This window comes from Sander vitreus, chromosome 16 (genome assembly GCF_031162955.1).
Source record: "Sander vitreus isolate 19-12246 chromosome 16, sanVit1, whole genome shotgun sequence".
Taxonomy (NCBI): domain Eukaryota; kingdom Metazoa; phylum Chordata; class Actinopteri; order Perciformes; family Percidae; genus Sander; species Sander vitreus.
In genome coordinates, this window is record NC_135870.1 from 30,002,349 (window position 1) to 30,027,202 (window position 24,854).

At 42.8% G+C, this 24,854-nt stretch overlaps 1 protein-coding gene across 1 annotated transcript in view; it reads left to right on the forward strand.

The window, feature by feature from the left end:
• The first annotated feature begins 1,638 nt into the window (after window positions 1-1,638).
• nrg1 (neuregulin 1) overlaps window positions 1,639-24,854 on the forward strand; it is a 42,826-nt gene continuing 19,610 nt past the window's right edge. The window contains exons 1-3 of the mRNA XM_078272293.1: window positions 1,639-3,099; window positions 14,571-14,709; window positions 17,707-17,774. Of these exons, the coding sequence (XP_078128419.1) occupies window positions 2,412-3,099; window positions 14,571-14,709; window positions 17,707-17,774 (895 nt within the window). The 5' untranslated portion in view covers window positions 1,639-2,411. The remainder of the gene's footprint in view (window positions 3,100-14,570; window positions 14,710-17,706; window positions 17,775-24,854) is intronic.

The following is a 24,854-nucleotide window of genomic DNA, read 5'->3' on the forward strand; positions in this document are numbered from 1 at the left end:
TTAACTATTTCTTGTGTCACTCTTTGGCCACCATAAAGGGTTAAAATGCTGACTAGGTAATCAATATGCAGGTCTCTAATTCAGGGGCCTGACAGGAAATGCTCTCCCACAGATGCCATTACTGGTATTAATTCTGTCTGAGGATTTGAAAGGGTCACAGCAATGTCAATGTTCAGTGTGGCGCTGACCTGACCTTTGTGACTGTCTTCATCTTGTTTAAGCCCCGACTCCTCAAGGAGACTTTGTCCTGCTAGCCTATTAGCCCGCATGGTGGGGGGATGGGGAGTTCATAGTTTTATTGGTGGTCTGGGGACTTTCTGTCACACTTGCACATTAGCAAAGAAAGTGTCAGTTTTGTGATTAATATCCACAGTTTACTATGTATTGTATCTGAAAAATTGTAAACCACAATAAATGTTGGTACTGATGCATCTGGATATTTTCTGTTTATATTTCAGGCCAGCAGAAATGACTAGGGCATATCTGTTTTGTTAGTTCATTTTAGTCATTTCTTGGTATTGCAGCACTGTTAATCCACTATTGGGCGTTATAACAAATTCAGGGCACATTATCTTTCTCTACAAGTGTTAAGTAGCAACCATGTTTAAAATGTCTGCTATGAAAAGGACTATAGTAGGCCCTTTTCATAGCAGACATTTTGAGTCTGCACAGGAGGTCAAGCACAGCTAACATTAATGTTGGCTTAGTTCTATTAAAGAGTCCCAGTAAGCCACGGCAGTGTGACAGTGAACTGGCATGAACAAGAGCCAGGAGCCTGAAACTGAAGCAGATACATTTAATTCAGCCATCATTTAATTTAATATTTATACCTTTGCTTTTCCTACTGTCACATGTCAAACTGTCTTCTGTGGAAAAGACCCATGATTATTGATCTATCACGAAGCTTCTAATGTTCATTTAAAACTTGTACGTATTATATTAGAGCTGCAAAGATAAATCGATTAAATTGTCATAATCGATTAACAAGTTTGAGTCATTCCCTTATGAAAAAAGTAAAACTTGTCTGTTTCCTGCTACTTAAATGTGACTATTTTCTAGTTTCTTCTCTCCTCTGTGGCAGTAAAATGAATATGTTTGACGTGTGGATAAAACAAGACATTTGAGGACGTCATCTTGGGCTTTTGGAAACCCTGATCGACATTTTTCACCATTTTCTGACATTTTATAGACCAAACAACTAATCTTTTAATCTAGAAAATAATCGAAAGATTAATCGATGAATGAATGAAAAATAATCGTTAGTTGCAGCCCTAGATTACATAGATGTGCTTGTGTATACGCTGTCGTTGCAAGTGCCTTATTCATTATCATTATCATCCGTGCTACTATGTTATTACACTAATAAATGCAGATACTTGAGAAGAGTAGAACACAATGGCTGCGTCCTCCTGGGATGGATCATATGTCTGCTTCCCCGGTTCCTTCCCCTTGACAAAAAATACACCCTTTACTATCAGCATAATCAATGGGAGTGGTGCTGGAGGGGGCAGCTACAACAGTTTGCCTGTATATGATTCGCTGACATGGGCTCTAATTGGATCAAGTAGGAACTTGCTTAGCTGGATGCTTTGTGCTGGGATTGGGAGCCGAGCATGAACGCAACCAGACAGGAAGAGAGGCGGAGAGGGAGGAGGCTACAGGCTGCCCCGCTCACCACTACGAGAGGAAAGATTGAGAGAGGAGGGGTGAGAGAAAAAAAAGGGGTGTATTCCCTCTTCTCTGCCCTTCTGAGCCACTGCAGCCCCCCTCCCCCTCCCTCTCTCTTTGATTCTCTTTCTCTCTCTTTCCCTTACTCATCTGTTTCTGTGGCTGTGCTGAGAGGAAGGGCACCTGCCGCTCCCTGATGATTCAGCCTTTCAGCTACTTGGAGCTCCACAGACAAGACAGCATGTCCCTCCTGCCACTGCAGTGCCTGGCCGTCCTGTCCTCTGTCTGCACTACAGCTACTGCAGCTGGCCCAGCACGTCGACACCGCCTCTTCTGCCCAAGCGCTCAGGTGAGTGAGTACTACTCTTCCACCACTGCTCTCTAGTAAACCCTGCAGAACATTTAAGGAATCCAATTCTCTGGCAATCTTTTTGTTTTGTTTTTTTGCCTGCAGCCAGTTTGACGATTCTATATATAGACTGATTGCCTTTTTCTGTGAGAAAGCATGAGTAAGGAACTCCTTTCTTTCGTGCGCAGAAGGTTGTCTACAGAAGTCCCAGGCTGTTAACAAGGTGCGACTCACTCTGAAGAGCATTTGTACCTTTCTCTGAAATCCCAGCTCTGACTCTGCAGCATCATAATGGAAAACATACTCGAGGAGACTGGTGGCAGACAGCCACTGTGCGATGCTCTGAGTTAATAGTTGAGGTGTTCAGAGAGCTTTCATCCAGCAGTTGGAAAGGATGACTGAGGGAATGGACGACATCTCTGCAGGGCCAGCTCACCCCCCTGGATCGGCCTCCCCCACCAGCTCTACTGTTGATACCGGACAAGTCCCTGAGGAGAAACCAGAGGAGACAGTGGCAGCTGGCGAGAGTGGGGAGGAGGGCGCAGAGGGAAGTGGTGGTGGTGATGGGGAGCATTTGGGGGCTTTGGGAATTGTGGCCTTGCCAGGGACCTGCTGTGTGTGCATAGAGATGGAACAAATTAACCATTGCCTGCACTCTGAGAAAATCTGCATTCTTCCCATCCTGGCCTGTCTGCTTAGTTTAGCTCTCTGCACAGCTGGCCTCAAATGGGTCTTTGTGGATAAGATCTTTGAGTACGAACCACCCACACACCTAGATCCTAAACGCATCGGACAGGACCCAATTATCATATCAGTTTCCCCGACGCTGGGACTGACTGTGTCGATTCCTCATTCATCCCCGTCGTTTGTCTCCTTGACCACCGCCATTACCCCAGGACGTCCTGACGTTTTCGTAGAAGAGAAATCGACACGAGGGTCGTACATGCCCCAGTCTCCACGAGTGACTCAGTCTGATCCCTCTGTTACACTGAAATACAACGCTGAACGTCCCACCGTCCCAAAGCAGACTCCCCAACCTCAGACAACACAGGAATTAAACGACATCATCATCCCAACAATCTGTAAGTACCCAACACTCAGTTCAGTGACAGCTCTGGGATTGGGTTTTTATTTATTTATGTCCCTTTGTTCCAAAACTGGTCTCTAATATCATGATATAGGATGTAATTATGGGCTGGAGTCCTGCTTTACCTTGGACTGTGATTTTCATAAAAAAGGATTCAAATGTTTTTCTTTCTTTCTATTTAATCCACGAGTTAGTAAATGGTGCATTCTATCCATTGTGTCAGGAAGTGTCAGGACCTCACCTGAAAGCAGACACGTTGTGACTTGCAGAGTGTAGCATAGAGGGCCATGACTAAGCCTCTGGAGTATTGCTACACAGATAGGTGTGCAGGAAACAGCAGCTCTATTCCAACCTACTTTACCCCTACAGTGAGTGAATGTATCATTTCAAACATTCATTCCTTCCTCCTAATTTATTAATGACCCATTGAATTTAACCACATTGACACTACACTACAATAAATGGATGTTATGGTGATATTTTGAATGTCTTAGGTGGTAGGCAGCATACAATATGGAATATCCTTAAAATGTGTCGATGCACATTTTCAGTCATATGAAAAAGTGAAAATCAATAAATGATGTGGGACACAAACTGGAACTCCGGGATGTGGTACAGGGAGACTTCCTGTCTTCTGCCTGTGCTCCATTTCAAGGTCAGAGCCTGCTGGAGGCTAATTGATGCCCTCCCCCCCCCCATCCCTCAGCCGCAGGGAAAAACAACCCACTTATAATGTCTGTCTGCCAGTGGCTCGCCACTATGACGAGTCTGTCGTAGTCACATTACTGTGTGCTTTATTACAGTGAGCTAATCTAAGGTGATAATGGTGGTGAGCGGTCAGTTTCCAACCAATGCCTCAGTGAAGGCACATACTGCTCTCTTTATCAGCTGCACAGATAGACGATGTGTGTAACTCAGTGGTTCCCAACCTTTTGGGTCTGAGGTTCCCCCCACAGTCCAGTCAGAGGAACTCACGTACCCCTTATCAATTCCCATTCTATGTTTCAAATTACTTTTAGTCATATAAAAGTGGATATTGTTTTTTTTTCATACTTGTTATCAACTTTTAGATTGTTCAATGTTTTAACCAGGCATTCATTACCTTTAGCTAACTATTTTAACTGTTTAGTCAGTAGGTCTACTTTTAGCTAACCATTTCAGCCGCTTATGCAATAGGCCTACTTTAGCTAACTATTTCAACTGTTTACTTTTAGCTACAGTATTTATTCCTCTCATTTACTCAGTAGTTTTAGCTAACTACCTGTTTAAACTTCTGTGCTTGCTTGCTAACTAGTTTTCAAGCACTCTTACATAACACATGCAACATCTAGTGTTTAGTTGTTACAGGTTTTAATCAAATCATAATTGCTCCGCAATCTTTCCATGTAACCCCTGGCAACAGCAGAAGTACACCCTAGGGTGGTTGGGAATCAATGCTGTAACTAACTGCTGTAACTGCACTGTAGGAAAATGCTTGATAACCAGCTACTGTTAACACACATACTGAAACATTTAGGTACACTGGTGGTGCAGAGGCCACTGCAGTCTGTCAGTGTTGAATTATTTGTAGCAGTAACTGCTCATGTGTTCTAACAAATACAAAGGGTTGTGTTTGCTTGCGGGATCCACGGGCATCATGCAAACCCATCTTTGTATTCTTATCCTAATCTTCCTACAGCAGTGTGGAGGGTGAGGGAGACAGTGTCATCTGATGATCTGTTTGGCAAATTGCAGTGGGTCCAGTGAGTCAGGGAGGGAGGTGGTGATAAAGGATTTGATTAACCACTCAAAGCACTTCATGATGGTGGAGGTGAGGGCTTTAGTCTTTTTGGGGACAGGGACAATGGTGGTCTTCTTGAAACGTGGACTGGAACAGTGACAGGTTGAAAATGTCTTTGAAGACTTCTGCCAGTTGGTCTGCACACACCTTGAGAGCTTGGCCAGGGACACCATCAGGTCCAGGTGCCTTGCGTGGCAACATTTGCACACATCTGCCCTAGATATTAGTAGTGGGCAGGGGTCCTGGGCCTTTTGTGCCTCCTCAGCCTCCCCGGTTGATCTCAAAGCTGCATTGAAGGAGTTCAACATCACTTGTTCTTCTCTTGTAGTCTGTGATGGTTAGTCCAGCCCACATGTTTCTGGTGTTGGAGCCCTGGAAGTTATACTCCATATTTTCCCTGTATTTTTTCTTTGCCCTACTAAAATCTGTCCCGAGCGCATACTCGAGACATTGATGATGTATCAGCAGGACTTTCCCCAAGTTGGCGCTGTTAAAATCCCCCGCCACAATAAAAGCAACTTCCAGCCATGAGGTATCGGTCCTGTTGATAACTCCTTACAGCTCATCCAGTGCTTGGGTGAAATGTACACCGCTGTGAGAATGGTCGATGTATGGCATCCCAAGGTGCTCTAGATTAGGAGAACAGCCTGTAGAAAGTATCTCCACATCTGAGGATCACTTAATGTTGATGTTGAGCAGACATCCAGCCTAGAGACTTGATTTATTGATATTGATACACAAAGCTAATGGAAGGGCTGTTCGATTATGGAAAAAATCATAATCACGATTATTTTGGTCAGTATTGATATCACGATTATTTAACGTGATTAGTCATTGACTTTTGGAAAGATGTTGCATTTATTGAAGTTTAAAAAACAGTGAAACAAATCAACAGTTAACAGATAAATAGTTTTTGTGATCATTAAGAGTCAAAATTGCAATCACAATTCAAATTTCAATTAATTGTAAATTATGTAGCGTAAGGTAACGTTATAACGTAACTACGTTCAACACGCTCATAATGTTGTTAGTATGACTGTTTGGACCACGGTTAACAGCACTGGGCATTAACAATCAAATTCGCCATGTATTAGCTACATTAGCTTTTGAAATAGGATTACATTAGGCAATGTAATTTGTAGTTGACTGACATTTGGTTTTGGTTTGTGTGTGTGTGTGTGTGTGTGTGTGTGTGTGTGTGTGTGTGTGTGTGTGTTCCACTAGGCTGCTGGACAGGATCAACTGGATTACTGAAATAGTTTTTTTGGTTTGTTTTTTATAATCTATGCATTCAGCATTTTTCGTCATTTATCCTACAATTAATCAACAATTAATATTCTCTGGCATCTGAAATTCTCCTACTCATAATACTTTCTTTTCTCCTCGGAAATGAGGGGTGAGAGGTTTGTAGCCTGAAGTACATTTTTGCCAGAAAAAGAAACAAACAAAACATTGTTCTGTGTGTATGGGTTCTGTGGCCAATCATTTTTGGAAAGACAGATTAAAAAAAATGCATACAGATTTGGTTTAAGATAAACTCAACTTGTTGAAACGCAACACCTTGAAATCATCTAGTTTTTGCCTTGTTACTACAAGGTCAAAAAAAAATAAAAAAGATTTAAATAAAAAGCCTCAAATGGAATTTGCCTTTTCTGGGTTGTTTTTCCTTTTCATTTCCAGTGTGTTCTACTTGTCTGATGTAGGATTACTGGTATGTTCTACAGATGCAGACCTTACAAACATATCTGTAAGCACACAGCCTTCTGTATATCCTTAGGATAGCTCCACAAGGAATACATCTTTATACATGTTAAAATGAATGAGGCTGCTGCACCTCTTTCTCTAACCATTTCAGCCAAGAAAAACTTACATTTTGAATTCGTAAAATGATGAATTGTCCATCAATAGTAATGTTGTTTTTCAAATCTTTATTGTGCCTTGTAAGTGATTTAAGAAAACTCATTTTGTCTTAAAGTGGCATTAAGACAAAAAGTGCAGACAAATGTCAGAATCTATTTTTAGATCAATTTCATTGAGTCATGGTTTCCTTAGTAACCTTAATAGCATTGTCAATACTTCTTAACAATAAAGGCTTGTAGCTGCCTTCCCATTGCAAAGTGTTGGTCGTAAAACATGTGCAGGAAGTGATGGCTTGGATAGTATCAACATTATCATTACACATCAACATTAGCTCACCGCTAAGTGAAAGGAGCAGAACAGGAAACAATGAAACTCTTGCTGTGAAAAGGCCATGTCAGTGAGAGAGTGACTGCTGGACTATTTGAATGAACAAGGTAATAATGCAGGGTATTGCTGTGCTGCCACTACCCTGGCCTTCTGTGGAACCAAGGTATGGTCTTAACCAAGGGGGTAAGCTTCTCCTCACAACGCGTACCTCCTATGGCGCCATTTTGATGCTAACAAGCACTCACCCTCCCGTTAGCATCCCATTGACTGCCATTCAGTTTGGCGTCACTTTGACAGCGAATAACTTTACATCTGAAGCGTTTAAAGACTCTATTTGTCCGTTGTTTATTTCTAAAGAAACACGACAATGTATAAAAGGCTCCATTACCTTGTAGCTCACGTTATGGCTCCGTAGCAGACGTTTTTATAACAATAGGCTAATGATTGTGTCATAACCATGCGATTTACTGTCTCATAGTAGAGGAGTTACTGTATAGTACAGGAGAAGCTCGCAGGCAGTTTCGACTTACATTAGCTGTTTAAGTTTTATTACTAATGTTAACTAGCATTTTAGTTAGCAATAATTAGCCTGTGTCCATGTTATCTCCTTACGCTCTCCGTCTCTGCAATATTCGGAATGATTGAGATTTCTCTTGGCACAGCTACCAGAAGACTTCCAACTTTCAGACAGGTTGCTCACGTCACATTTATGTCGTCTCTCTCAGTTGGAGGCTGCTCAGCAACGCTCGGCACTTACCGGAAAAGTGCTTCTAATATCCTTCACTGGTCTCCGTCCAGAGCAACGGGATCTGTTGGTTCTATATACAGTCTATAGTCTTAACCTGGTTAGTGAATAATCAGGTTCTGACAGTTCCCCCCGTATACATGAGCAAGAATGGGAAGAATAACAGGAGTAAACTCTACCTCCGGTACAGTAGGTGGCGCTCTAGTGACGAGACGTAATACGTCTCCAAAACAGCAGGCGCTAATCTGTATTGTCGCCCGGCAGCTGATTGGACGAACGCGTCACATGGATCTGGCTGATGCTTCCGGATTTTGGATTTTTTGAACAGCCATTACTGGCGACTCATTCAGAATACGATCTCATATTGTACTAAAATAGTTCACTGAAACGTGTTTCTGAAAACATTTTAAGAGAGAAATAGGCCGTGCAGTTGCTGAATCTGTCTTCATTTCAGATCAACAAAGGTCAGTTTAAAAGATTTTCCTCAGATTTTGAGAGGCTTAGTCACGCTCATCCCACTTGCCATTTCAAGATTCCCAACTGCCCTGTCTCCGACTGAGCATGTCAAGTCGGCCAAAATGAAGGCCGACAACGGACGACGGCACGGAACACACCGTGCAGACTCCAGTCATTGACCTCGCCAGACTGTCCAACGGCCGATTGTCGGCCCGGTGTGTAACTGCTTTAAGGTGTAAACATGCAGGAATCCCCCGTTACTGAAGGAGTTCTCTAGGTCTGTTAACCAGGTTATGAGAACTCTGATTTTAACCGGGGTATGGTGTTTGAGAAATCGGGGTATTGCCTTAAAGGAGAACTCCGGCCAATTTTTACGTTAATCTTGATCGCTATAAGTATGTGAGTACTGTCGATAGCAAAAAAAATGAGCCGAATCGGTGCTAGCAATATGGAGATGCTGCAGCTAATGCCGAGAGCTCCCACTTAGCTAAAACGGCAGTTTTGGGGGCATATCATAAAGAGTGCCTTTGTGCCTTTTGTGACACAAAATGCAATTAAAATGTCTGTGCAACATGAACAGGGTCCTTACATGACAAAAAGATGCGTTTTCAACTCAGACATTGTTTAAATTCACTTACCCTGTTAGCTGCTAGCTGCCGTCTGGGATGAGTGAGTGTGTTCAGCCAGGCTTCGGTAATAATCATCACGCAGCAGTTCTGTGTGTATTTGTAACATATATATCCATTTTGTGTGCGATCTATCTGGCGTTGGTGAATAGTAGTCTCTGCAGTGGCGAACTGTGTGTTAGTTGCCTTAGCCAGGCTAGCGGGCCAGACCAGCATCCTTCTACTTCCTCCCCGCCTTCCCCGCCTGCCGCGGCCGACAACAATCCACGGGCGCCCGCTGGTCTGGTGGATGTCCTCCAGAGGACAGTTCATGCTTTTGTGGCGAAAAAAGTTGATTTCCCCCTCAAAAATAGGTAATTGAGCACTGTAGTGGTTATGATCATATCAGTGACTATGTAACTACATGGAAACGGGCCAAATGATGCCTGTTTCTTGTAAAGTAACAGCGTTACAGGAGGCTGGCTGTAGTCTTGCGCTGAAGTCCCGCGGGAATTCAGTTGTAGCAGGAAAATGTAAACAGATCGGAGCCTAGTGTGTGTGCCTATTACTGCTAGCACCGATTCGGCTCGGTTTTTTTGCTATCGACAGTACTCACATACTTATAGCGATCAAGAATCTCCTTTAACCCAAATATAATAGTTTTTTTTAAACTTCATCTAAATTATTCTTCTTCTTCATAAATTAAATAGATAAATAAAAATAAAATAATTTTTCCAAGCTTTTTTGACTTTGCAACCGAGCATAGATAGTCAGACGCCCAAAAGATATCAAGAAATTAAAATCTAACATTTTAACAATTTTACTAAGGCAACAGCCTGTGTGTAATCCATGGAGGATAAAAAAAAAATCTGGATACAGCGTTCAAGGCGGAGGCCTGTTCATTTCTATCATACTTGCTCGGTTTAGTGCCCTGCCAACTTGAATGGGATTTAAATTATTTAATCATGCGGTTCTTCTAGACGTTCCAAAGAGACTGTCCTCCATGGATGATTTTAGACCCTTTTTAGGGGGGCTAAATTTCATCTCAGCCACCCTAATAATTATAATAATAAAAAACATTTTTTTTATTATGACTGTGACTTATAAAGTGTCAGGTTTAGTTCCATCATAGTGTTAATAGTGTCAAAGAACGTTAGCTGACGTTGTTGTTCTGTAGCTAGCTCAGAAATTATCGGCTAATGAAATTACTGATTTAGCAAGGGGGGTGTCACATTCTAATTAAGGGCTGAGCCTCTCTAAAGGTCTGATCCTGGAATCGCCCTTGCTGTCTTCCCCTAAAAAATGCTCTCATTTGTTCAAGCAGCAACTAAGACCTATATTTAGTGATGGCACCCACTACTGGTCAAAGTTGTCATGACGGTAGCATAGCAGGAAGTACAGTGACGTAGTATAAGAGTGCCAAATTTCAGGTTGGGGTGGTAGATGGGTCAAACAAACACAGGACTTATACCCAGGAGAGTGGAGTTTGAGTCCTGTTTGAAAGAGAGAGTATTTTACAACAGTCAGGTTCTGCGTCACGTGCGTAACTGGAAGTGAACCCAAACCACAACCTTTTCTAAATTTCTAAACACTAGGTGCCTAAACATAACCAAACTGTGACTGTTTCACAACGTTAAAGACGTGTTTAAAATCCTGACCACTATGTTCAAAACTGAAACAGATGTTCTCTGTTTTAGATATGAGGACAGAAAACATCCTGTGGGTTGTATTAGAGAGTAGCAACAAACTACCCATATCGCCGTGTGGTTTGAAGGACTGGTTGTTCAAAATGGTATCAGATGGAACAAATCAAATTCTGAGAGTGAAACAAGTCAATTTGTGGGGGTTGTGATTTTGCCATTTAAACCTATGGGGAAAAGTCTTTTTTGGGCCCCATGGCATCACATGACGGGCACGGAAATTGTAATTCCACTGTTTGGCAGTTATGTCAAATGTCAAATTGTGTTAGATGTCCTGGTGATGTTTCTTCTTTCTTTTTCTTTTTACAAATTTACAACTGACCAGTTTTATTTATTGTTGTTCAGGTTGGATTTTGCTATGTTGTACACATACATTACAGTGTTTAATTCAGATTATTTTGTCTAAATCTTTGTCACCTTCTCTGGTGTGACTGCTGGGATTCCAGGTAATCATGCAGAGAGAGATTTCTGCTGGTGCAGTGCATCACTGTTTGTCCTTGACAACACTTGACAGAAACATCCTCTGCAGTAGACTGATTGCTCTGCAAATACAACCCCAGCTCTGCCCAAAGAGCCTGAACAGCAGAGAAATGAAGTGGCCTGCTGGCTAAGCTCCAGCACTGTGTCACTGCTCACCGGTTTCATGTTTCAGATTCACCAGCAAAAACTAAGCAGAGAAATCTGCATCATTCTTTGCACTCCAGGCATGATGAGGACTAAAACAGCTGCTCTGTTTTGAGCAGTGGAACTGAAACCCCTCAGCTGTGGCAACCCCACTGCACTGAGCAGACACTGATGCTAAACTGGTGCTAAATACATAGACTGCGCTAAGCTAAATGCTAAAGGGGGAAAGTTGCCAATTTTTAACCCTTCTGAAGCGAGTCATCCAGCGGAGATTTACCGGCAGGTAAACGCAGTACTGGAGACATTCATCTGCATGTACAGCAGTACAGAAAATCTGCAGACCTTACCTTAATTTAACAGCTAACGCTAGTGATAACTAGCTGGCTTGGTTGGCAGAACGCCAAAGACATTTTTAGGTGACCAAATGTTCCAATAAACTTGATTAAGTGAAAACACACAGTGAGATGGTCAAAGTTTAAGATGAAAACACAGACAACACTCAAAAATAAGTTGAGGTCTATTTTAATGTCCATAGTGATTGACTGACAAGTTGGCGTGTAGTCACGCCCCAAAAACATCCCCTGCTTTATTGTCTATTTTAAAATAAATGGGACCATCATTTTCAAAATGAAAGGGAGTCTCCCCCTGCTGGAAGTCAGAGAGAATACAGCTTTAAGGAGTCTCCCCCTGCTGGAAGTCAGAGAGAATACAGCTTTAAGGAGTCTCCCCCTGCTGGAAGTTAGAGAGAATACAGCTTTAAGGAGTCTCCCCCTGCTGGAAGTTAGAGAGAATACAGCTTTAAGGAGTCTCCCCCTGCTGGAAGTTAGAGAGAATACAGCTTTAAGGAGACTCCCCCTGCTGGAAGTTAGAGAGAATACAGCTTTAAGGAGTCTCCCCCTGCTGGATGGTAAAGAGAATACAGCTTTAAGGAGTCTCCCCCTGCTGGAAGTTACAGGGAATGCAGCTTTAAGGAGTCTCCCCCTGCTGGATGGTAGAGAGAATGCAGCTTTAAGGAGTCTCCCCCTGCTGGAAGTTAGAGAGAATACAGCTTTAAGGAGTCTCCCCCTGCTGGAAGTTAGAGAGAATACAGCTTTAAGGAGTCTCCCCCTGCTAGAAGTTAGAGAGAATGTAGCTTTAAGGAGTCTCCCCCTGCTGGAAGTTAGAGAGAATGCAGCTTTAAGGAGTCTCCCCCTGCTGGAAGTTAGAGAGAATGTAGCTTTAAGGAGTCTCCCCCTGCTGGAAGTTAGAGAGAATGTAGCTTTAAGGAGCTCTTTTTTTTCTTTTTTTTTTTTTTTAACAGTTTATGGCCAAATATCAATATTTACTATCCATATTGGCTGCTGATTTGTGGATGTCATGGTTTGGGCTGTGTTTCTAATACATCCCCTGATAAAAGTTTTCAAATTAAATCATTAACACCAATGGCTTTTGAAAGCTATTTGATGTTTTGAAGTTAACAATAAATCCAATACATTTTCTATAGCTTGCATACGAAACTATACACACATATTATGAAAGCTCCAGTGTCAATTGAAATGCTGTCACAAATAGCTCAATTTCAATATAAACAGGAATGGAATGCAGGTTCTGATTCACACTATGTGCTGAAAATATCTTACACCCTGATTGATGTTTTTATTATCTTTTTTGTCATCTCAATGATTCTTTTCTCAGTTATCTGATGTAGCTGCTTGTTGCAGTGCTGAAATGTGCTGTGTAATGCTGAGCTAATGCCCTTATACATGTCTACAGTATTGTACTCACTGAATCCATTCACCCCCTTGAGGCTTACTTTTTTCTTTTAAGAATATATATTAACTTATCATGTGGCATATCTGCATTTATAAAAGTGAGTACACTTCAATAAAGAAGGAAACATCGACACAATTCCTTGATGTGTGCAATATTGCCCTTGAGCTATAGTTACATTACACATCATTTAGCTGATGGTTTTATCCAAAGCGACTTACTTGCTATATATGTCAGAGGTTGCACACCTCTGGAGCAACTAGGGATTAAGTGTCTTGCTCAGGGACACATTGGTTTATGTATTGCAGTGGGAATTGAACCTGGTTCTCCCACACCAAAGGCATGTGTCATATCCACTGCGCCATTACCACCCCTTAGAGTTGTTACGATACCGATACCAGTATCGGAAAAGCCTCCAATTCTGGCTAAAATATCAATCTATAAGTATCGGTGAGTTTAGTGATAATGATTTATCAGGAAAATAGTTTCAAAATGAGGGAAACAAAATCATTTACCCCACCATTTCATTTACATGTCATGAATAAGTGTCAGATGTTGTTGTGATCACCAATGTCAGATCTCAGTAGGCTAGTGTCCAAAGACATGCAGGTTAAGTGAACTGGACATTCTGGATTGCCTGTTGGTCTGAATGTCAGTTTAGAGTTTCAGGTTTTCTTATTAAAGTCTCTACAAACTTTACTATCTTACTGTCCAGATACTGCATCATAGCCCAGATGAAATTTCTGAGCAGATTAAAATGCTGACGCACTCATCTGAGTCACCTTCAGCCATTACTGTGTGCTAAAAGAAATGTGCCTAATGAACAGCAACGAATGGTGTTTTACAGACTTTTTTCCTGCTGGTTTCACCTCTCAGGCTAGTCAGAGCCTGTTGGAGGGGTGTATGCAGCCTAAATTAGGAATTTCGAGGTCAGCTCTAGTTTTCACCATAAACGAACCACTACAGAGCTAATTACAACTACTGCTATCACTCTAACTAAATGAGGCAGGTGTGAGAGCCCCCTTATACACAAAACAGTAAAATAGGGTCCAGGTTTTTCCCGTCTTTTAGTGTGATATATAGTTTATTGTGTATGTAATAGATGTATGAAGTACAAAATAACACATTTCACTACAAATGGAGCTTTCTCTCCCACAGACAGCACAATCTATCATCTGCCTGAAACGCCTTGCCCACATTCCTGATCGAAATTCCTCCATTAGTGATGCCACTGATTGAGAAAGCCAGCCCAGTTTTTCATATGTGCTGCCCATAGGTGCTTTTCAGGAAGGTTGGCCAAGAGCTCAGACAGTGTTTCAGGCAGAGGAGCTGCAGCAATAGGCAGTATGAGAAACATATTTTTTGAACAGCAATGCATGTAAACCTATTCTAGTAGATCCCAAGAGTACAACATAAGCTGAAAACGTATAATAACTAAAGAGTATAATAGGGGCTATTTACTGTAAAGAAAGATTGAATCATGGGATGTTTTCTCCACAATCAGTATACATGTAGCCAATATGGTTTTTAGCTAAGAATTTGCTTTTACTTTACAAACTCATTGTAACCCATGTGCCTGTGTTGTGTTCTTGCTGCACTAATTGCGATTGTCTTCTGCAGCTGCCACCAGCACCACCACTACAGCCAAGACCTCCAGTCACGTGACACGCTGCAGCGACAACCAGAGGAACTACTGCGTTAATGGAGGGGAGTGCTTCACCCTTGAAATCATGCCAGGAAGCACAAAGTTTCTTTGCAGGTATGATATGGACAGCAGGTTATAATTCTGACTTTGATTCAGCTATTGGGCTGACTGCAAAGCTACAAGAGAAACTAATAACATCAACATAACAATCAAGCATCAGTGAACAGGATTTGAAGGTTCTCAACATCACGCAGCATGTCCAAGTCGGTGTGCACAATGCAACCCATCTCTCCCAACTTGTAAAATACTGATGCTTGGTCAGTGGCTCTCAGCTTCAGATAGTGACACAAAAATACCCCTTTTAGCGTCTGTATGGAGCGCACCGGGCAGAGCAGCAGCTCGACCGCGGCCCTGTAAGATGACGTAGTATTAAGAGAGACAACGGTAGAGAGTAGTATGAAAGACCCAAAATCCTCGTAAGGAGGTTGGCTGGGTGGTGGATGGGTCAAACAACACAGGACCTTCCCGCAGGAGACCGGTTTCGTGTCCTGTTCTTGTCCCACGTGTCACTGAAACATACATTTTGTAACCCCACCCACCATCTTTTCCTGAACCTAACTGTCCCATTCTTGTGCCGTCCCCAACAAGCACGTATTACTCTGATGCCAAAGGAGACTTTTTGCGGCAATAACAAATGCCAAAGGCACCTGACCAAGCGTCACTTTTTGACGCGATGGGAGTGAGAATGTGTTGCAACAACAACAAGTAGATGTGCACACTTCCGTTTCAGTCGAGCTCCGACTCCACTGAAACGCCCCATGTTTACTGGAGCGCCATTGAAACAGGTAAACGTGGTTTTGTCCTGTTACAGATGCTCTCTGCATCACCTCTTTCCAGGGTTTCTTAAGCCATATAACTCTCTGTGGTCTTTCAGATAGGGAAAATTGATGACCTCTGTCGGTGCTCCCATGTAAGAATGCTGCAATCCAGGCCAATGTCTTCATTCTCTCTGTTAGCTCCCTTTGGTAGCTCTCATGTATGTAGGTCATGAATGTGTGCGCTTCCCTGTCATTCATGTATGTTTCTCCTAGAAAGACCATTGGCTTTCTTTAGTTTTTAAAGACCCTCAAAGTCAGAGAACTGACGACCCTTCTTGGAGATACGAGTTAGAAAAAGTAGCGCATCTTCATGATGTGCAAGAAAGCCTCAACCTTATTGATTTTGTTCCTCCATCCACTTTTGTCATATTTCCTGCATGTTCCACACCAAATAAGCTTTTGTTTGCAGTGCTTTAAGCATGGTTTTCTCACATTGCCTTTCGCTCATGAATCCTGCAACATGTATTGTTTTTCCTTTTTTTCCTGAAACAGTTGAGGAAATTATTAATAATTTCTGAAATAAAGCAAGAAAGAAATGCACTTTAAAGTTAAATTTATCATGACAACATAACCCACATCCAACATCGAAATACTCTTTTTTATTATTTTTATTTCTTGCACAAGTAATGTTTAGTTTAATTTATCTATTATGGACATTACAGTAGCATTAAAGCCAGATGCTCTACGTTAAGTGTTTAAAGTGATACGCTAAAACCCTGTCCTCAGGAGGCTTTTAGTTTTAAGTTATACCAGATCATTTTATTTACATTAATTACTTATAACCACAACAGTGGTTCTTTACAACAGTAAACCCTTAAGTACATTTATTTGTTATAATAGTCATACATTTATTTGCTTTACTGTTATTCCTTTAATGGAGCCTCCCAGCAAGAAATATTTTCACACGGTTGTACTTGGATAACCAGAGTGACAATAAACATCTTGATTTTTATATCTTTTGAACAGATTTACATAGAATTACATTCACAGCTCATATTTACTAGACTAGTCTCGCATTGCCAGACCTTCCTCCACAGCGCTGTGGAGGAGGGTCTGGCTAGTCCACACAGTATTCCTGGATGGGAGAAAAACGTGCTCTGGTTTATTGGCATTTCTTTAAACCAATCACAATCGTCTTGGGCGGCGCTAAGCGCCTGACTCATTGACGGCGCCTCTTCAAAATAGTCTCAGGAAGGATCTTGTTTTGGTGGAACATGTGTACGTTCTAAAGTAGTTTTAGTCGTGCAACAGAAAACTCAGATTGGACAGATAGTCTAGCTAGCTGTCTGGATTTACCCTGCAGAGATCTGAGGAGCAGTTAACCATAGTCCTCACAAATCCACCAGAGGTTAGAACGCCATCACAAAGAAAGAGGAAGGGGAGGGATATCCGGCTGAAAATGAGGGACATCTGGCGGAATTTCAGGCGGCACCATAGCAATCCCGGAAATGAAACGTTGTCGTAGACTACATAAGGCCTAATCATAAAATGCACCGACCTTACCGATACTGAATCCCACTCTAAACCACATCGCACAGTTGGCAGCCCTGATGATACTGAATGAGAACTTTCCTAACATCTACTCGATTGTAGAACAAAAAAATCTATAAATCCTATCAGTAAATTAGCAAGCCATAAGGTTGATGGTATGGTAAACAGAACATTCATTTTACATTAAGTTTGTCTTAGTTAAATATTTCATTTAAGTTGATTTCATGTTTTATTTTTAAACTCCAAATTCATTCGGATGACTTTCAAGTCAAAGAAATGTTTGACCGTCTCTGGCGCGTTTTTATTGATCCCACTGCATTTCTAGGCAAGACCAGCCCTACGAAGCAGCCCGATTGGTTGAGGTTAGGCATTGACCTCAAGTAGTTAAGGTTAGGATAGCTGATTGGTCAGGGGATAGGATTTGAACAAATCGGGTTCCGTTACCTCGTGTGAGCATGGACGCCTGGCCAATCTTAGCGCATGAATGCTATTGAAGGGCGGGTCTTGCCTAGAACTGCATTAGGTTCCACATTAACGCGTCTCTAAGCGACGTGAGTCAAATTAATATTTACCTTAAACATAGCATGCGCAGGTTTTGTAGAACATGAGAATTTTAAAACCATTGACATTTGACATTAAAAAAACATTGTTTTGTGACTGTACACTAGATGTCTTTGTGTTTGTCATGTATTGTATGTCCTGTCAGTACTGTTTATCTCTTCCCTTTCTACCCATCAACCAGGTGCTTGGCGGGATTCACTGGGCACCGATGTGAACAAGCTGTGCTTAAGAAAGTCTCAGACTCAAAACGTATGTGAAAACAACTGTATTCAACCCCACATGTCATTGCTGGTGTTTCACCCCTGTCATGTTTAAGCCAGGCATTGTTCCTGCTGTAACTCTATTTCTATGAGCTCAAGGGGAGCCCTCTAAATGAGTCTAAAGGCTTAAGCACACTCTCCTATGGAGTAGTGCACTAAAATTTGCATGTACTTTACATTTCATCACATCCATCCATGCAGTTGAGAGCAGTGAACTTCCTCCATCTAGGGTTGAAGTTGTGTGTCTTGTCTGGAGGTAAGACATACTAACTTCTGCTCCTCCCATTCAGCCTTCCCTCCATCCTCCCTAGAGAACACACTCGTAACCCGTATTACCTGCATCAGAACCTTTTTCCAAATGGTCCAGTGCTAGACTGTGGTTGGTAAAGCAGTGATGATTTTGTCCAAACTCCGTTTTCAAAAAAACATATGTCTTACATACAGGAGACCCAGGGGATCACTGGTTGGGCTGCTGGCACATTGAGACTAACGGAGCCATTACTTGGAGCCCCCAGTGCTCTTTTTGATTGTCATACTGAATGACTGCTATTATTTGAAGTTGGGACAAGACGCACCCACTTTTTGAAATTAATAGTTTTGACTCAGAGCATTCTGATGAAGGATTATAAAATTGAAGGCTTCGAAAATGTCCAATAAAAGCAATATTTTAAATCTTTTATAGGCTGCTAATTAAAGCTATATTGTAATATTTTTTCAGGCTGCTGTAAAAACGAAACCTCCTGTTTAACCAGACCCATGACATTCAGTGTAGGTGGGATTGTCAGCTGATCGGCATAGCGATACCGCGTGAAACTGCCGTGACATCATCTTCAACGTCAACGACACTCGCTGAATCCTTTCAGCCAACTTTTGCCAATGGAAAACCAAAAAAGAGCGAGCCGAGTAGTGTCAAGTCGAGCTGTATCATGCAGTGGAAAAAACTGCACTGCTATTTGGGTGGGGTCATGCCAACCCATATATGGGATTTTGTTACAGGCAAGACTGTCCTGGAGTAGCTGCAAACGTACATGCAAATTTCAGTCTGCTGTTAAGACCGGATTCAAACCATAGAGTTTGATGGAGGGCCTGTGCAAAAAATAACTTTTTCCTCATATAATCACCTTAAACTGGAGATGATAATTCAATGTCTTGTGTATGAAGGTCGGAGATGATTAATAGACTGACAGACTATAGCTAGACATATTGGTCTAGCCAGCCCTTCCTGCCAACACCAGTGATGACTGTCGTGGGTTTTGTGTTTCTTGTATGAACTAAGTCCCTTTCTCTTCTTGTCTGTTTCTTTTGTTTCCTACTCAGGTGTCCAAATGAATTTACTGGTGATCGCTGCCAAAACTATGTAATGGCCAGCTTTTACAGTATGTCTATTTTCTTATTCTACCTGTTCTTGGATTGGAGCATGCTTAATTAACCGTTGTTGTGCTGTGTTTCTGTTCCGTAGATCTGTGATTTATGCAGCACTAAACAATTTGCATGATAAAGTTTGTTTCTGCATGGGATATTGTAGAAGTTATAGAAATGTTATGTCCATTTCAAAAGACCCAAAATTAAGAAGTTAGCACATTTACCATTTTTAAAGTGGAAGATTTGTACTGTCTGTTTGTTTAAATATATACCTGTATTTTTACAATAGACCTGATATATTACTATTTCTATAAGAACACAATCCAACCAATTGCCAGTTGGAATAAGCAGTGTTCCAACTACAGACAGTATTTGTGTAATTGTCTGTTTTAAATCAGTGATCAAATAACCTTTGCCCGTAAATGATGATATATGATTTATTTCTTTCTTAACTGGACCCAGGTTATAGTAAATTTATTTTTGACATAAATGAAAAGATAAATATACACTATATATAATAAGGTAGTATTTTTGATACACTTCAGTTCTAGCCCAAGCTATGCCACCAATCAGCGAGAAATTTAACAGCATCAGTTTAGAACTGCAGGTCTAGACATGCTAAAGTGTTCAATTTTTATAAATGTGTGTCAATGATGTATTGTGAGAGCAAATGCTACTATGGATGACCAACCAGCTCTTCTTGTATATTGTTCTAGTGGTATGACTTATTGTCAAATATGAATTATTTCCGCAGCAGTTAGTGATGAAACTGAATCGCTTTATTTACATTTTCTGAGAGTTTATCTGTGGTTTCGCTGAACCTAGGCTCACTTTTAAAGCAGTCAGGTAGCAGCTGCATTGTAAAACCCGGATATCTGGTTTAGCTGAACTTGTTCTAACTTGACAGTAAGAAAGTCAGATGGCCTAGTGAACAGGTGGTACAAGTGATCAGACTCACACAAGAAAGTCAAGTAGGCAAAACAGCACTCCAGTTCAGTGAATGAGACTATTTCCTCAGACCACTTTTGGGAAACCCATCCACTATGTCTTAAAAAAAAAACAAGTGTGTTGGATTTCATCTGCACCTGTATGGTGAGCCAGCCTGTTCTCGCTCCCAACACGTAAAACACTGATGCTTGGTCAGTGGCTCTCAGCGTCAAATACCTTCACAAAAATCCCCCTTTAGCGTCTGTATGGAACGTGCGGCGCTGTAAGATGACGTAGTATTAAGAGAGACAACGGTATAGAGTAGAATGAAAGACCAAGATTGGATGTCAAACAACACAGGACTTTCACCCAGGAGACCAGGGTTCATGTCCCATTCTTGTCCCACATTCACTGAAATGTACATTTGTAACCCCACCCACCATCTTTTCCTAAACCTAACTGTCCCATTCTTGTGTCACATGTCAGTAAAACATACATCCTCAAAAAGTGACGCCAATAGTCCCAACCCAGAGTGTATATATATATAATATGATGCCAAAGGGCTGGACGCGAGTCCCGAGAGCGTCAAATATTGACGTCGAGAGTCGCGACCTAGCGCGTCTAAATATGATGCTAAAGAAGACTTTTTGTGTCAATAACAAATGCCAAAGGCACCTGACCATTTAATACAATGGGAGTGAGAATGTGTTGCGGGTGGGCAGCACATCAGGGGACATCCCCATGTTCATCAACCAACTCAGGCTCAATACCATGAAGACCATGGCTGAGCTGAGCTAATTGCTCTCTTGCCTGGAGAGCAAACAGCACTGCCCAGAACTAGGAGACTGTCTGGGACAGCACACTCATCTGGGTCAGTTCTACAAACCAATGAGCCACTATTTTGTGTGGTTAGCTGTTCCTGCTAGAACCTTCCCAACAGAGAGTTGGAGAGATTAAGTACATGTGCACACTGGCCGTGGAGAACACAGAGCTGAAGGTGCGGCAAACAGTCGTGTGGAGGCTGGGGGCAGCGGCAATGGTGATGGGGGCACTGGGTGTGACAACAAGGGAGTATCTTCAGGCTGTGCGGCTGATTGAGGTATGGAGTCCTCCTGCTCCGCTCTGGGTGGCATTATGTCCCCGCTGCTCTGAGTTGACGTTGCAGGAGGTGCTGGCACCTTCTGAAGGCAGCTCGTGTGCCAGCGGATGCCATCATCTAGGACAGTGGTTCCCAACCTGGTGTCCGGGGACCCCTCAGGGGGGCGACAAAGATCACAGGGGGTGCGCAAGTCTTTATCTGGTTTGAGGTTGAGGTAAAAAAAAAATATTTGCACATGTTAAACAAATTATGATAATACACTAGAATATATAATGTATACAAAAGTCTGTATAAAAACTATGTATTTTTGTTCTCGCTTAAAATTGTAGGCAGGCTACTTAGTTTCCTTAACTTCGGTTTCCGGGGGGGTCAGCTTTTCTTAGACATAAGTAGGGGGGGCGCCAAGGAAAAAAGGTTGGGAACCACTGATCTAGGAGGTATGTGGCTGGTCCCAGTCGGCGAGCCACTTGCTGTGGAGTGGACCAAAATGACGCCATGTTGTTCTCCCTGTGCGGTCGGCGAGCTCTCACCCAGTCTGTCACAGTGATATCTGGTATCCAGAAAGTCCACAATGACCTGGGAGGTGACGGAGCCAGTAGTGGTCAGCTCAGGCCATTTGGTAGTTTGGTTTGGTAGTGTAAATCATACACTACGACCAAGAAACGCTGATAGTGGGGGGCCCCGTGGATCTCGCCACATATGTCTAACTGCAGATGCTCCCATGGCTTTGAGGGCCAGGCCAGAGGTTGCAGGGGTGGTGGGTGTCGGTGGCCGGTTTTCCCACTCACAAGGCATGCTGGGCATTCTTTAACGAGGGCGTCGATGTCTTTGTCTATGCCTGGCCACCACACCAGGTCGTGGCATCTCTGTTTAAGCTTCACTATGCCCAGGTGGCCTTCATGTGCCATGGCCAGCACAGGGCAAAGGGCTTTGCACTGTGATTCCAGGGAATCACAGTGCAACCCACGCGCCACACATGTCATTCCAACAAGAGAGCTCCTGCTTGACCCGAGAAAAGGCTAACAGCTCCTCTGGTAATTCCCTTGGCCATCCCTGATGAATGTAGGTGATGGAAGATGACTGGATCCTGTTCTGAGGCTGCTTTCAGGTCCTGTAGAGTGACTGTGGACTCGAGCGGAGTGTGTAGCATGTGAATAATCTCACTTTCGATGTGGTTGACGCTGTTGGGTGGGGCCTGGGCAGGAACTGACCGAGAGAGAAGGTCTGCAACGACATTATCCCGGCCCGGGGTGAACTGTAAAGTGTAGTTGTATTGGCGAAGGCGGTCATACCACTGATGCAGTCTCAGCAGCTTGTGACTGGTGCCATTAGAGGAGAGCAAAGCAGTCAAGGCCTGGTGGTCAGTTCTCAGCGTAAACTGGCGGTCATAAAGGTAGAGGTGCCATCTCTCGCACGCCCACATGCAAGCGAGTGCCTTCCGTGAGTATCCTTGTTCAGTTTGGTTCAGAGCCCGGGAGGCGAATGCAACAGGCCTCTCCACGCCGTTCTGTACTTGTGATAGTACAGCCCCTATCGCCATGGCCGAGGCATCACAGGTGACCAGGGTGTGACTGGATATGTCAAAGTGTGCCAACACTGGATGTGAGCTAAGTTGAACTTTGAGAGTTTGCACTGCCTTGGTCCATTCTAGAGACCAGACCCACGGCTCATCTCTCCGAAGTAGCTGGTGCAGTGGGGCTGTTATGGCCAAATACTGAGGCATGAGCTTCATGTAATAGCCTGTCATGCCCAGGAATTAAGCAAGCTGGGCAGCCAAGGTCGGTTTGGGGACAGAGAGGATGGCCTCCACATTAGATTGAAGGAGGGAGATGCCCTCAGTGGAAAGTCGGAAGCCTACATATTCAATGGCCGGCACAGCAAAAACACATTTGCTGCCATTGAGGGTTAGACTGTGCTTGGCGAGGGCTTCGAACACACTTTGCAGGCAACTGTCATGGATAGCGGTAGTAGAACCATGTACCACCACATCATCAAGGTAGATCACAACCGCTGGTATACCTGCCAGCACTGAGGTCATGACCTTTTGGAAGCAGGAGGGGGCGGAGCTAAGGCCAAACGGCATCCTCGTGTAGCGGAAAACACTGAGGTGTAACGAAGGCTGTCAGGTTTCTGCTTTCAGGGTGGAGGGGCACATGGAGATACCCCTCTCTGAGATCCAGACGGTGGAGCCGTGAAATTGTGCTGTGAGCTCCTCAGACGTGGGCAATGGGTATCTGTCTAGATGACTGCTTTGTTTACTGCACGGAGGTCCACACAGACGCGCAGAGCCCCTGTTTTCTTCCTGACCACAACCAGATTCGAAATCCATGGTGAAGCATCAACCGGCTCAATTTGGAATGCAATGGCAACAGCCTTAGCTAGTGTCAAATCATCTGATTCGAGTAGCAACGTGTCCCTGATTTTAGACTGTGTAGTGTGTTCAATCAGTTGATCACGTATCATCGCGTCTGTCAATGCGCCAAATTTACAATGGCTGGCTTAACCTTTCAGGTTGGAGACGTACTGATGGACGGACTCACCTGGGAGTTTATGGCGTTGCCTAAACATAAACCGTCTCAATAAAGCACTCTGTGGGGCAGCAAACTGGTCTTTCAAACTGTCCCTGCATAGTCTGTATTTGTCCCATTGCCGGTTAGCGTCTCCAGTACACGTTGTCCCTCAACTCCCAAACAGTGCCTCAGCAATGCTGTTTTCCGAGCTGCACTCACATCGACTAGTCCCGTAGCTTGAAGGTATGTTTTCAAAAGACTGATGCCAGCGATTCCACGGTATTGTAGGTGGAGGAGGAAGAGAAAATTCAGCCATCCTCGTCGCCAAATGTTGTATATAATAAGGACGCTGGATGAGAGGTTTAAGCACACAGCTCACTTTACTTTCAGGAAACCGGAACTGCCAATTTCGGACCAAAACAACTGCATACTAAGCATGCGTTACCAAACGAACACAGATTAATTTTTCCTGAACGGACATAACAATGTGGTGTATAGGTTTAGGCAGAGAAACGATAGCGTTATTGGAAACCAACACTGACTGTTGGATGTGATGGGGTATCAAAGTCAGGCATTTTGTACACCTAAACATCTACCTCCTACATCCTCTCTAAGAAGTTTTTCAGTGATATAACAAACCCTAACCCCTGCTTCTGAGAGAGGAAAACCATTACTTGCGTGACCACAAGGTAGTTTTAAGCATTTGCATTTTCCTGGTGAGGAAAATCTCAAAGTCACAGCCATGATGTTTTGACTAGCAAAAGCAAGACAGCTCTCACTGCAAAAACACATATCAGTGTGATCAAGATGAGAGCAGCAAGAGAAGGAGCGTTGCAGTGTCCCTCACACTCTAGTTTGCTCTGCAATTTTTTTAATTTTATTTTTTATTTTACACTAAGTTTTGTATTATTGATTTCTCTAAACCAGTGTTTCTCAAATGTGGGTAAACACACCCCTAGGGGTACTTTGGAGTACTGCAGGGGGTATGTGAGATCAGTAATGCATAATTCCTAAAATAATTACACAATAATAATGACTGAATTTTGTGATAAATTCTAAACATTTGACATGTAGCATTTAAGTGTTCTTCAGTTAAAAAATTGTTGTTTAGTAAGTCTGACAGTGAAGGCGCAGCAATGTAATGTACCTCTTTATTAAGGCTTTTCTTTCT